At 41.3% G+C, this 15,249-nt stretch overlaps 1 protein-coding gene across 2 annotated transcripts; it reads left to right on the plus strand.

Moving 5' to 3' along the window:
* The first annotated feature begins 593 nt into the window (after positions 1 to 593).
* On the plus strand, positions 594 to 14,184 carry arhgef2a (Rho guanine nucleotide exchange factor (GEF) 2a). 2 transcript variants are annotated; one of them, XM_058046976.2, is made up of 22 exons: positions 594 to 828; positions 4,495 to 4,657; positions 5,675 to 5,742; positions 5,913 to 5,976; positions 6,972 to 7,104; positions 7,234 to 7,343; positions 7,423 to 7,566; positions 7,647 to 7,897; positions 8,015 to 8,140; positions 8,223 to 8,340; positions 8,414 to 8,490; positions 8,597 to 8,768; positions 9,179 to 9,255; positions 9,329 to 9,501; positions 9,582 to 9,649; positions 9,721 to 9,909; positions 9,974 to 10,060; positions 10,152 to 10,201; positions 10,299 to 10,349; positions 11,011 to 11,313; positions 11,375 to 11,543; positions 12,713 to 14,184. In XM_058046976.2, the coding sequence occupies exons 1-21, from the start codon at positions 766 to 768 to the stop codon at positions 11,537 to 11,539; spliced, it is 2,652 nt and encodes an 883-aa protein (XP_057902959.2). In that variant the 5' UTR covers positions 594 to 765; the 3' UTR covers positions 11,540 to 11,543; positions 12,713 to 14,184. The 2 variants fall into 2 exon arrangements, with proteins under 2 accessions (XP_057902959.2, XP_057902961.2); XM_058046978.2 differs by having other exon boundaries at positions 11,375 to 11,519; positions 12,713 to 14,182.
* The last annotated feature ends 1,065 nt before the right edge of the window (positions 14,185 to 15,249 follow it).

Below are 15,249 nucleotides of genomic sequence, written 5' to 3' on the forward strand. Positions count from 1 at the left end.
ACTTGCATAATTTAATACAGATGTCCATTTCAATTTCAGAGACAATAATGCACTAATTTGGATCAGTGTCCAGTTGTTACTACGCCGTAGAACTTAACTGCTTCACATTGAGCAGTCTCTAATATTGTGATGGCTTTATTTAGCTATGGCAAAGAGGTGTCAGTGCCACAATTGCATGCCCTGTGTCAAAAAGCTCTTATATCTCTATAGTGTCCCTCCTACGCCACGCTTGCATGTACTGTATCGTAATATAACTAGCAGCTGAAGTGCATGGTAAACCAATACTGTAGTAGTATTGATTATAAGGAATATACAGTTTCTCACATTTCTTTATATAAATGACCTTGTGTAGGAGGGGGGGCAACAGAGACAGAGCACATGGATGTAAAATGTGTGTTCTGCCATAAATTTGCTCACATAATAATAAGAAGAATAAAAAGCAGTTTCCTTGTTGTCCTAAACGGGCATTTTGAAAATGATTTTACACTGGGATGTAGGAAGAAGGAAATAATAGTCTATGAGGCATTCAGATAGCTGTGTGTGTGTGTGTGTGTGTGTGTGTGTTGGAGTGTGGGGGCGGTGATGATTCAAGTCAGATTTCTCACAGGAACAGACACTTCACTGGAAGCAGAGCCACATTACCGTTGGACAGTGCGGAGAGATTTCACTTTTTTTCCCTTTTTTAAGTGGTGACACAAGGAGTTTGACAGAAGATATATATATTTTTGTAACATTATTTTCATTTTTTTTTACTATACTGTCACTATGTCCAGAGTTGCCAGCCTGTCGAAACTGCGGCAGGAGAGAATGAAGGAGATCAACCTGAGGGTGAGTTGTCGTCATGACATATAACTCTTAACCTTAAATACTATTTTTTTTTCAAGTCAACTTTATGCCAACTATTGTGTTCATTTCCTCTCCTGCTTAGTTTGTGCTACTTCCCCTTCTCGGGGGTGACACTATGGTTTCCTTATTGTGACACATGTGCATGCAAGGGGCCCACACAGGCCTCCTGCGCCCATCATACCCATCTAGGCGTGCTGCACTAGTGTGGGTATGCGGGTGTAGGTGTGTATGTGTGTAAGTGTGTTTGGTAGTGCACACAGTGCCAGCTTACTGGGTAGTTGTTGCCATAGAAATGGCCATGTGTGTGTGAGTGTGATATAACTGCTGTGTGTGAAAATCTCAAGAGCCTCCAAAAGGTAGACGAAAATGAGCGTTAAAATGTGTCCTATGCAGGTGTGAGAAAATGGGATTCTTGAAAAAAAGAATTGTAATACAGTGAAGAAAATAAGTATTTGAACACCCTGCTATTTTGCTATTTCTCCCACTTAGAAATCATGGAGGGGTCTGAAATTTTCATCGTAGGTGCATGTCCACTGTGAGAGAGATAAACTAAAAAGAAAAATCCAGAAATCACAATGCATGATTTTTTAACAATTTATTTGTGTGATACAGCTGCAAATAAGTATTTGAACACCTGTGTATCATCTAGAATTCTGACCCTGAAAGACCTGTTAGTCTGCCCATTAGAAGTCCACCTGCACTCCATGTATCATCCTGAATCAGATGCACCTGTTTGAGGTCGTTAGCTGCATAAAGACACCTGTCCACCCCATACAATCAGTAAGACTTTAACTTGTAACATGGCGAAGACCAAAGAGCTGTCCAAAGACACCAGAGACAAAATTGTACACCTCCACAAGGCTGGAAAGGGCTACGGAGCAATTACCAAGCAGCTAGGTGAAAAAAGGTCCAGTGTTGGAGCTATCATTAGAAAATGGAAGAAGCTAAACATGACGGTCAATCTCAATCGGAGTGGAGCCCCATGCAAGATATCACCTCGTGGGGTCTCAATGATTCTAAGAAAGGTGAGGAATCAGCCCAGAACTACACGACAGGACTTGGTCAATGACCTGAAAAGAGCTGGGACCACCGTTTCCAAGGTTACTGTAGGTAATACACTAAGACGTCATGATGTGAAATCATGCATGGCACGAAAGGTTCCCCTGCTTAAACCAGCACATGTCAAGGCCCGTCTTAAGTTTGCATATGACCATTTGGATGATACAGAGGAGTCATGGGAGAAAGTTTTATGGTCAGATGAGACCAAAATAGAACTTTTTGGTCATAATTCCAATAAGCGTGTTTGGAGGAAGAAGAATGAAGAGTACAATCCGAAGAACACCATCCCTACTGTGAAGCATGGGGGTGGTAGCATCATGCTTTGGGGGTGTTTTTCTGCACATGGGACAGGACGAGTGCACTGCATTAAAGAGAGGATGACTGGGGCCGTGTATTGTGAGATTTTGGGGAACAACCTCCTTCCCTCTGTCAGAGCATTGAAGACGGGTCGTGGCTGGGTCTTCCAACACGACAACGACCCGAAGCACACAGCCAGGAAAACCAAGGAGTGGCTCCGTAAGAAGCATATCAAGGTTCTAGCATGGCCCAGCCAGTCTCCAGACCTGAACCCAATCGAAAATCTTTGGAGGGAGCTCAAACTCCGTGTTTCTCAGCGACAGCCCAGAAACCTGACTGATCTAGAGAAGATCTGTGTGGAGGAGTGGGCCAAGATCCCTCCTGCAGTGTGTGCAAACCTGGTGAAAAACTACAGGAAACGTTTGACCTCTGTAATAGCAAACAAAGGCTACTGTACCAAATATTAACATTCATTTTCTCAGGTGTTCAAATACTTATTTGCAGCTGTATCACACAAATAAATTGTTAAAAAATCATGCATTGTGATTTCTGGATTTTTCTTTTTAGTTTATCTCTCTCACAGTGGACATGCACCTACGATGAAAATTTCAGACCCCTCCATGATTTCTAAGTGGGAGAAATAGCAAAATAGCAGGGTGTTCAAATACTTATTTTCTTCACTGTATGTAATGGAGTCGCAAACATCTCCATCCTGCACCCCCGCTAACCCCAAGCCGAGGATGTGTTATGCTAATGGCAGCTAATGTGGCTTGTAGCTGTTTTATTCTAACACCCACACAGGTTTGTCCCGTTTTTAATTACCAACACGCTTCGAAACCCCAGTATTATGTGGGAATTAACTGGAAATGTGCAAAATTAAATTTTTTTGCTTAATATTTTTGAAAAAAACAACTCTGTAGCTTAATATATCAATAAGCAAATATCAATAAGCAGTTGTGCAGCTGTGCAGCTTTCACAAGGGCACCCCCCCCCCAATTTTTTTTTTTATAATTTTATTTTTAGCACATTTCATTCTGCTGGAAACTAATACTTTGCACCTCAGAATCTGTTAAATATGGCAACCCAAACATTAGAAACAGCAAAGTCAGCTAATATGTGACAGTAACAATGAAAGTCAAGTTATAAACTCCCCAAGGCACCAGGCGGCCCCTCCTTATAGGAATAAAACTGGGTTACTGAACCACTTACAGACCTAGACCTAAAAGTGGGCCACTTGACACACATTAGAAGCTTTAAATCACGAACAACGAGCTTTTTATTTTGGTCTGTATAAAGAAGTAACTGTCACTGGGATGAGTTTGTTTGTTGGAAAACACAACTTCTGCTTTTAAAGCGTGCATGTGACTATCATGAGAGCTAAACAAGCCCGTCCCCCAGGGAATAAAGATCACTAATTGGGGCGCATACGTAAGTCTACTGATACAACCAATGTGTTAGCAGTGTAGATCAGGGGTCTCAAACTCAATTTACCTGGGGGCCACTGGAGCTAGGGTCTGGGCAAGGCTGGGCCGCATCAGGTTTTCAAAAAAACCCCCAAAAAACGCATTTATTAAAAACAGAAAAATATACAAACTTTTTCAGTGCTTTGGTTCCGATTTTCTACAATAAAAGCTCTGATAAAACATTCCACTGTTCTCAAATATCTTAATTTTTATTTTTCTGCACAAAATAAGATGAAAAATCAAGATAAAGAAAATCAATCAATCAGTAATAAATAAATATAATAATAATAATAATAAAACGGCAAATAATAAAAACTTAAGAAACCACATATAGTTGGTGGGTAGACAAATTATTTTTTTCAGATTAAAATGAACAAAGCATTATTAGAGCCCTGTAGACATGACAAAACACGACTGTAGTATACTATAGTATACTCTTTTTATTTACAACATATTGCGCAACTGCAGGGTCTTGAGACACATGGTAACTCGCAAACTCGAGAGCTAGCGACCTAAACGGTAGCCTTCAAGTTATTTCCTTTAAACTTAAATAGCCAAAAACTTACCACTTCCACACGGATAGGGAGGATAACTAACTAACAGTTATTTAACCTTTAACATGAACATTAATCAAACGTAATAATTTTTTCTGGGTACATGATACCATACAGCATCCATATCAAACTTGCGCGGGCCGCACTAACATTAAACTTTCATATCAAGGCGGGGGCCTCAAACTAGTGTCCTGCGGGCCGCATTTGGCCCGCGGGCCGCGTGTTTGAGACCCCTGGTGTAGATAAACTCAATGACGGGTCATCTTGTCCCCCAGAATAAAGAGAGAGAGCGCATGAGGGAACAGGAGAAGGCGGCCCGAGAGAGGGAGGCCCGTTACAACAACGGTCACCTCTTCACCTCCCTCACAGTGTCGGGAACCACGCTGTGCTCGGCATGCAACAAGAGCATTACGGCCAAGGAGGCACTCTGCTGTCCCAGTGAGTCTGATGGAAAAATACATCCTTTTTCTTCTCCTTCATGATGATTTCATGCAAATAAACCATCCAAATGAGAAAAGCGGACAACACCCCCCACATCCTTAGCTGAGTGACAGCTTGTTGGCAGAGCTATGGGCTTTCTTTAAGCTTGCTTTGTCTTTTTTGCGGCTGTGGTGAAGTGGTGGGCATATATCCAGGTCGTATACTGTATATATGTATATGCAAGTCAGGATCATAATGGCACCGGCCCTGACGTGAACAGTAGTAACCGGACAGAAATACAAAGTACCGTATTTTCCGGACTATAAGTCGCACTTTTTTCATAGGTTGGCTGTTCCTGCAACTTATACTCCAGAGCGACTTATAAATGAAAAATATATATATATACAAGATATATATAATATATAATATAAATAATATAATAAAAATATATAAATAAATAATAAAAATAAGATATATAATATATAATATATATATAATATATTATATATTAATATATTATACTATATATAATATATTAATTTAATATATAATATATTAATTTAATATATAATATAATATAATAATTAATATTAGTATTAATATTACACAATTTAATAATAATAAATAAGAATACATATTAATATAATCATAATCTAATTAAATTAAATTATTATTTAAATAAATTGCCCACACATTTTTTTTACCGAATTATGCATTTTTGGCAACTTATACTCCGAAGTGACTTAAAGTCCAGAAAATACGGTAGTTATCGGTGCTTCATTTTGGTGCTAAATTAATGCTGACTCAGCCGCCTGCCACAGGTTCTTCTGGCTTCCCAGCATGCTTTGTGGAACTGGTTTTGTAAAACGTTACTCAAGTTACTTGATTTGTGTTAACCTAGAGTTGTTATTATATGTGTGTTTACTTACCTGTGACATGTTGTGCTGTCATTTTTATGTTTGCACCATGATTGTAGCTTATGTTCAGTGACTTTTGCAAAATAATTTTTTAAAAAACATACTATTTTTTTCCCAGCATGCAATGTGACCATCCACAACCGCTGCAGGGACACCCTGCCCAACTGTGCCAAAGTCAAACAGCGGGTGAGATACTTATTTGTTGTGAAATAAACATACATAGTAATCTTTAATTGCAGACTAGTCAGTTGACATTTGTAAAGTAAGGTCACAGTATGAGCCGTCGAGTGGCTATTGGAGGACAATGTCAGCGGAACAATAAACATAATTCACATTTTTATGTTTCTCATTCACAGCAGCAGAAGACGGCCCTGATGCGGAACAACTCATCCTTGCAGAACGTCACACTGCGCACAAGAAGTAAGATACCTTTCACATACGGTGAAACCAACCATTTCATTGTATCTTCAAGAGCAGGGGTTCCAAAACTTTACCAACTCAGAGCCTACTTGAAAATGTAAAAAATGTCCGCCTCCCACCTTTGTCCTATAAACAGTACATAGACAAAATGCTGTGTTTCCAGAGCACTTAACTTATTATTAGGATCCAGGATATTATTATTAGGATGCAGGGAGATAAAGGGAGCCCAAACTTTTAATCTAATTAATTCTCATACTTTTCATAACTGCATTCAAGACAGACATGATGACCAGAGAGCTACGTTCCAATCGTTTTAATCATGCAATAAATATATATATATATAAATAAATATAAAATATATATAAAATATAATATAAAATATATATATAAATAAATATATATATAATAAAATTAATATTTAAAATAATATTTACAAAATGATTTTTTTTACATTTTATATATTTTTTAATATTTAAAAAATGTAAGTTTTATAGAAGCTTTATATTTTTACTGACCTTGCATGGCCCACCTGCAGTACCTCCACGGCCCACCAGGGGGCCGCGACCCACACTTTGGGAATCACTGTTCGAGAGGGACATGACTATAGAGAGTAAATGTGAATAGAACTTGTTATAGTTGGAAACAGTCAGTGAACCGCAGCTCCCTCCCCAGTGCCGGCAGCACTCTTGCAGCGCCAGAGTATGAAATGCTTACTGATATGTGAGAGGTGTAGACAGGCAAGCAAAATTGTATTTGGCTGTACCCTCGCTCCTTCCACCCAGTCACTGTTGTTGTGTCCTTGGGCAAGACACGTCACCTTGCATCCAATGCTGCCCACACTGGTGTGAATGAATAATGGGTTCACTTGACTTGAAAAGGTAAACTGTAATTATATTATTAATATGGCAGTGATGCGCATCCTTTGCCCATTTGCCGAGAATGCGCCACCTTGCTCAAAAGAGGTGTGTTCTGCATATGTTCATCTTTTTCCATAGATCCGGTAATCCGTGAGCGTCCGAGTTCGGCCATCTACCCTTCCGAAAGCCTCCGACATTCCCTTCTAGGATCCCGCCGAGGTCGCTCCAGCCTCACGCTGTCTAAAAGTGTCTCCACCAACAACATCGCAGGGTGAGAGTGGTGATGAGAGTGTCTGTGTGGGCGTGTTCTTTTGCTGGGTTTTAACACTGAAAACATCATGTGGCACATTGCTGCTCATCTTTCAAGCAATTTAAGTATATGTCGATGTATGTGGTGCAGAAACCTGAATGATGACTCTCCTCTGGGGCTACGTCGGATCCTGTCCCAGTCCACAGACTCCCTCAGCTTCAGGAACAGAGCCATGTCGGTGGAGTCCCTCAACGATGACGGTATTATTCAATAAGAGTGTTAGACCCAGTGCATTTGGAACAGTAAAACTCCATAAGTTATGTTGATGGTCTTCTCCAGGAGATCTCTACTACACTTCCATCCTGGAGGAGATGGAGCTGGAAGGCGAGGATTTTAAGGCCGACTCCTGGAGCATGGCCGTGGACACTGGTTACCTCCACTCGCACAGCAAAAACATCATCAAGAGGCAGGATGTCATTTACGGTGAAGATATATGATTAATTACGACACACATTGCTGACCACACAGCACTCGTGCACTAAAATACACAATGTCAATCTCAGAGTTGATTCAGACCGAGGTGCACCACATGCGGACGCTACGCATCATGGAGCGTGTGTTCCGGCAGGGTCTGCTAGAAGAGCTGCAGCTGGACCCTGGCACCGTGCACGCTTTGCTCCCCTGCCTGGACCAGCTGATGAGCATACACTCGCACTTCCTGGTGCAACTTCTGCTGCGGCGCCACAGCAGCCTGCAGCCCGAATCCAACTGCAACTTCACCATACACCGCCTCGGGGACATACTGCTGGAGCAGGTAGCTGCCATACTAACCAGGAAACACCCGTCGACTCTCTTTCATTTTTTTGTATGAAAATGTAGGTGTGCAGAAACCCAGGTTTGACTGTAACTGTAGACCGTATAACTGTTCCAGTTCTCAGGCCAGAGCGCGGACGACATGCGGAAGACGTACGCGGAGTTCTGCAGTCGGCACATGAAGGCGCTCAAGTTGTACAAGTCGCTGCTGGCCAGAGACAAAAGGTTCCAGTGCTTCATTCGGGTGAGACGCTTTAAGCATCCAGACTGTGAGAGTCTATTAAGAAGCCCAGACGTGATGTTTGACGTGTCTTTTCTGCGGGCAGCGTGTGAGTCGAGGACCGTGGCTGCGTTGCCATGGCGTCCAAGAATGCATCTTGCTGGTGACTCAGCGCATCTCCAAATATCCTGTCCTTATTCAGCGTATTTTAGACAACACTCTGGGTAAATTGGCAGACTTCTTGTTGGTGGGACATATTACCTGGAGGACCTCTAATATAATTGTCTTGTTTTTCAGACGATGAAGAAGAAGCCTCGTCTATAGCGCATGCTCTGTCCATGGTCAGAGATCTTCTCAATTCAATCGATCAACAGGTATTGTACTCATCAAATTCACTATTTCAACATGTCGGATTACTTTTTTTTTACTATTTAGTTGACTGAAACATGTTTTTCTTCTTGGTCACTTCCTGTGTGGCAGATGGAGGAAATGGAGAAGTCGCAGCGGATGCAGGAGATTCATGCCAAGCTGGACCAACGAGCCGAGGCCAGAGTGAGGGACGGCGGACTTTTCAGGCCTGCCGAGCTGCTCCGCCGTCGACTTGTCCATGAAGGAATGCTGTTCTGGAAAACTCCAGGATCCAGACTCAAAGGTAATTCAATGACGGCGGTCTAGTGGTTAGCGCGCAGACCTCACAGCTAGGAGACCAGGGTTCAAGTCCACCCTCGGCCATCTCTGTGTGGAGTTTGCATGTTCTCCCCGTGCATGTGTGGGTTTTCTCCAGGTACTCCGGTTTCCTCCCACATTCCAAAAACATGCTAGGTTAATTGGCCACTTCAAATTGTCCATGGGTATGAATGTGAGTGTGAATGGTTGTTTGTCTATATGTGCCCTGTGATTGGCTGGCCACCAGTCCAGGGTGTACCCCACCTCGAAGACTGGGATAGGCTCCAGCACCCCCGCGACCCTCGTGAGGAAAAAGCGGTAGAAAATGAATGAATGAATGAATGTGCTTGAAAGACTTGAAAAGTGGCTTGGTGGTAACATTGTTTTTGTGTGAAGATGTGCAGGTTCTCCTGATGACAGACATCCTCGTGTTTCTGCAGGAGAAAGACCAGAGGTACATCTTTCCATGCCTGGTAAGATATTCGCACAAAAGCACAAATTGTATGAGTATGACTTGTTTTATTCAGTTTCTGACGCTCTCTCCAGGACAAGCCTCCTGTGCTGTCCCTGCAGAACCTCATCGTGAGAGACATAGCCAACCAGGAGCGAGGCATGTTCCTCATCAGCGACTCTTCCCCTCCGGAAATGTACGAGGTCCACGCTACCTCCAAAGATGACAAGAACATGTGGATACGGCATATCCAGCGCACCGTCAGCAAGTGGGGGAATGGAGCACAACAATAGATGTCCTGTTGTCATGATGTACATTTATATTTATTTATGTGACCACGGTGGTCAGGTGTCCATCACGGGAGGAGTTTCCCCTTATAGAGACAGAGCACAAGGCCCATCTGAGGAGACTGAAAGGTCAGACGTTAAACCACAGATAAGATTTTGCCAAAATGCATGACTGATTGGCTGATTGTTCCCCCTGGCAGCTGACCTCCATCAGAAGGACAGGGAGATGTTGGAGCTTATGCAGGAGAGGGTGACTCTTTTCTGCGAGCTGGCACAGGTGACAAGTTGCCAGGAGGACCTAGAGCCCCCCATCACTCGGTACTTGTTCAGGGCGGACACACCGCAAGCCCCCCGGGCGGAGAAGTTCCTTCTGGATGCCACGGCTGAAGGTAGGCTGCCATTGAAGATGACCAGTGATGCTGCAAATGCGATTCTCATTGTTTGTCTCGACAGTGGACCGACTAAGCGAGCTTCTTCTGGGTTGCAGTGTGGACGTCCCTCTGCTGTGCCATCATAACCACCTGGAAATGACAGAAAGCAGTCAGTTTTTATCATCTTTATACTTTTTTAGGCTTGTGGGCTCAATTCCCTGAACCAGAAACTGACTAAGCTTTTCTCTTCCTCTCACTAGGTGATCATGATCTTATTATCAATGGAGCACATGAATTCCCCGCAGCAAAGGTGAGTGCTCATAAGCTCTATTATAATCATAATTTGCAGTACACAGTTTAATATTATGGCCATAAACCGCATATTATAATAAATATTTATTTGACAGGAGATCTGTCAGCGGTTGATGAATCTCAGTGTGTATCTTCATGCACTCCAGGTAAGTACAACAATATATATATATATATATATATATATATATATGTGTGTATATATGTATATATATATATATATTATTAATAAATATGATATATAAGTAATATCATAAACTAATATTAATAATATAAAGAATAATTAATAATATAAATAATATTAGTACGTTTTGTATCATTGCAATAATTGTGATAATCTGTCATACTTGCCAATATTTGAGCAATAAAATCCACTTTCCATTAATACAATATTGTATCTTCATCATAAAATACAACCACTTCCCCTTAATATAGAATGAAAACTGTATTATCACTTCCTGTGCTAATGCTGTACATTAAAATGATTGCAGTGTTAAAATACCCCTTTCACACATGTACACATGTATTTTCACAATAAGAGCTACCACTTCTTTCTAATAAATTTCAATGAATATGGTATTGTAGTAATATATAGTAGTCATATTATAGTAATATGGTAATAATATAACCATTTCCTCATGAGCAACAACGTCTCCCAAATATGTGATGTATACATAATAACTTTATTTCATAAAATCAGAGCCACTGTTTCCTCTTAATACACAATACTCACTGGATCCCCACAATAAGAGCTCCCACTTCCTGCTTGGATTCATGATTTCTAACACAGATAGTACCTGTCCCCTTCAGGCCGCCGTCATCAAACAAGACTCCATCCTGGAGCTGCTTCTGCAGCAGGAGGATGCGCCTTCGCCAGCCTCGGCGGGCTCGTGGCGCCAAAACCGCGAGGCCAACACCGGGTCGACCATCGGGGAGCTGGCCCTGTTGCAGAGGCAACACAGCCTGCTACAGGAAGAGCTGCTGAGGCTGCGTGACGCCGAGAGCCGCTTCAAGGACAGCGAGAGGGCCCGGGCCAAGCTGGAGAAGCAGGTCCGACACATGAAGGTGTGCAGCGGGGCTTCCTCGCAGGAGCAGGGGGACACGGCCATGCAGGTAAGAACACTAGACTCATCTTTTTAAAAGGCTTTATTCAGACGCTTTTTCATGGGTCCAGCCTAGAAGGGAAGACTCTAGCGGTTCCCAGTGGGGCAACCAGGAAGCTGTCCACCAATCGGAAGCGACTCAGGGAGGAAGCGATGTGGAGGTGGACATGACGTCTGATGATGATGATGATGAAGAGGCATCCGAAAGCTCCCGAGGTCAGACACTGGACATTTAATTAAGTACCCATCTACTCTCCACTCAGAGCAGCATCATAAATGATGCCTTTGGAAAGAAAATGTATTCCATATTTAAATATGTGCATCCAAATCTGATTTGCTCATTTTAATTCAATGTAATTGCATAATTCAATACAAGGAGTCTTGAACCAGTCATAATGTGCTATATATATCACTATATTGACACTTACTATGGTACCCATTATAAAATAAAAAATAAAAAATAAAAAATAAAAAATAAAAAATAAAAAATAAAAAATAAAAAATAAAAAATAAAAAATAAAAAATAAAAAATAAAAAATAAAAAATAAAAAATAAAAAATAAAAAATAAAAAATAAAAAATAAAAAAATTTAATTTTTAATTTTTAATTTTTAATTTTTAATTTTTAATTTTTAATTTTTAATTTTTAATTTTTAATTTTTAATTTTTAATTTTTAATTTTTAAAAATACAAATACAAATACAAATACAAATACAAATACAAATACAAATACAAATACAAATACAAATACAAATACAAATACAAATACAAATACAAATGAAAATTAGAAATTCATTCATTTTCTACCGCTTTTCCTCACGGGGTCGCGGGGGGTGCTGGAGCCTATCCCAGCTGTCTTTGGGCGTGAGGCGGGGTACACCCTGGACTGGTGGCCAGCCAATCACAGGGCACATATAGACAAACAACCATTCACACTCACATTCATACCTATGGACAATTTGGAGTGGCCAATTAACCTAGCATGTTTTTGGAATGTGGGAGGAAACCGGAGTACCCGGAGAAAACCCACGCATGCACGGGGAGAACATGCAAACTCCACACAGAGATGGCCGAGGGTGGAATTGAACCCTGGTCTCCTAGCTGTGAGGTCTGCGCGCTAACCTCTCAACCGCCGTGCCGCCGAAATTAGAAATTGAAAATTAAAAAAATAAATACAAAATAAATAAAAACAAAAATTATATTCAAAAGGCAGGAAGTGAACAAATGTAACAGTTACTGATTGTAAAAGAACCAGATGGAGGGGTAGGATTTAATAAGCTTTGCTTCTTCCTACTACTTTTGGACATGTGGAACTGTGAACTGATTATGGGATGCACTCAATTGTAATCTGATGCCTGTTCAAATGAAATTAAACCATTACCATTACCATTATCATGTTTCTTTTTCCAGATTTCCAAGACATTCCAGAGGAGAACTGATCTTCGGCACACTTCGCAAACAGGTTAAACCCAAAAACAGAAAGCCATTATTACGCCAGAATATATTTCTATCCTTTCTGTTGATGTTTATTTATTATGATTATTATTGTTTATAGCTGCTTGACCGCTTTCTGGCTTCGAAGCTGGTGATTGTCTTGTGTCGTTTGCATGATTTACTTTCACTGGACCAAAGGCTTAAAAGGGAACACGCAAATAACACATTTAGGGCTGTACGAAGAATCAACACCTTTCATTAGGGCTGTCACGAGACCAGACCATGCATGAGATGACTTTAAATGGGACTCATTTTTTGGCCCTTTGTATTGAGTTGTGGACTCCAATAGAGTAGCGACAAACAATAACCCACACAGAAAGCTTTCTACATATTCCGGAATCTGCACCTATTCTATCTTTTTCCCCTGAACAAGAAATCTTGTCATGTTTTAATCTCACGAGATCTTGTGACACCAAACAACTGCGTTCATTTCAAAACTATTGAGTACTGCACCATGAAGCCACATCAGGAAGCAAAAGAAGAAATGAATGTGATGTATTTAAAAGTCCAATATCGGGGAATTGGAGTTCTAACAGCGCTGTCTGATAACATTTAAATCAGTCGAATGGATAAAAAGCACCGTGACGACATTTCTATCTATCATCATCTCATTTCTGCCAAGCGGCATTGCAGCCGCAGTCTTTCTAAAGACACACTATAGTGTTGCACTTTCTGGCAATAAACCAAAAGGTCTGGTTAATACATCAGTAACGCTCAACTAGTCAATCAGAAGTGGTTTATTTTTGGTTGTGTTGCATGTTTATAAACAGGTTTCACCTTCATTTGAGTGCAATAGATGCCACTTTTTCAGCTTTGTTGTGCATTCATCTCGTTTCTAAACACTTGACAATCTTATTAATCAAAGACTTTTTCTGGTATGAATGTATTTTACGTGCTTGCTGTTAGCATTTGTTACAAGTGGCCAGGTAAAGTTTATGGATGTAAGATGAATTGTTTGTTATAACCAGAAAGACTATGCTTACTTTTTGTCATATGGATTGTATACACAGAAATAAAATATCATACAAAAGACTTATTGTTGGTATGAGAGTGGTCAAAATGTTAGAAAGAGCTCCGAAGTGGGATGGCACACAAAGATAGAAAGACGAGCACGCGTACACACAGAGACTCCTCATCCTAATCCTCCAGACAATGTCAGCCAAAAGATGTTTATTAATAACCCAACTGGGGCCCACAGAGGGGGAATTTCTGGCATAGTCACCGACCACGCCCCCTAACCCGCCATGTATGAGCTTGTCGTTGCCACCGTACCCCTCCCTCCCAGGAGACCCCCAATTATAGGCACCACAGGCCAGGTGACGGAATACAGTTACAAAGCCGGAATGTTGTGTTGCTTTTGTGTTTCTTCCACTTCCCCAACGCATCACCACAACGCTTCCTTAAAGATGTGCCAGGATTATTATTCCCACCCAGTAGCGCAATTGAAGACATACGCGCCCCATCCTTTGGTTATATGACCATGATGGCAGAAGAGGTCTTCAAAGTGCAGTGTGGGGGCCATCTGCAGCACTTAGCTAATACAGAAAAAACATCAAAAGGCATATTGTAGTGAACAAAATCAGAAACTAAACAAAGTTTTGTATATAAATGTATGCTTTTTTCGCCTTTTTACCAAATTGAACAAAAAGTATACAAGACCCTCTGCTGAATATTTATTTAAATAGAATATATTTAGTTTGTAGACCCGAGTTCAATTCCACCCTCGGCCATCTCTGTGTGGAGTTTGTATGTTGTCCGGTTGCCTCCCACATTCCAAAAACATGCTAAGTTAATTGGCCACTCCAAATTGTCCATAGGTATGAAGGTGAGTGTGAATGGTTGTTTGTCTATATGTGCCCTGTGATTGGCTGGCCACCAGTCCAGGGTGTACCCCGCCTTTCGCCCCAAGACAGCTGGGATAGGCTCCAGCACCCCTGCTGTCAATGATGCTGGAAGATCACGGCGCCCACAAATCATCCAATCAGAGGGCTGCGATGCCATTCCTCGCACGCAGCCTCAACCGCTGGTGTTTTCCTGTCAGGTTAACTAGTTCACATTCTTGTAAGAAAACCTCGAGTGTTACCTTGGGTTTACTAAAGACAAAACAGGAAGTGAAATGACAGACTTAGCATGTTGTTGCTGTTGAGTCAGACCACCAGAGCTGAATTACGTCCCAGTGTAAACTCACTTGGTGCTAGATGGGATTAGAACTGCTTGCTTGACGGCGGCAACAGCTGTGAGTCAGCATGTTAAAGTAGCAGCATTACGTGGGATTAAAGGGGAAATATTTTCTATTTGTTTTTAAGGCGATATTTGGATGATGGTTAAAAGACCGAATGTGAGATTCCTGGAAGAATTAGGTGGTGGTTTGATGTCTAAGGATGAAAAATACACAGTTTGAGTGCACAAACGGAGGGTGGATGATCAACGGCCTTGTGGATGATCCCCGGGAT

This window comes from Doryrhamphus excisus, linkage group LG7 (genome assembly GCF_037039965.1).
Source record: "Doryrhamphus excisus strain RoL-2023G ecotype Guam linkage group LG7, RoL_Dexc_Guam_v1.1, whole genome shotgun sequence".
Taxonomy (NCBI): domain Eukaryota; kingdom Metazoa; phylum Chordata; class Actinopteri; order Syngnathiformes; family Syngnathidae; genus Doryrhamphus; species Doryrhamphus excisus.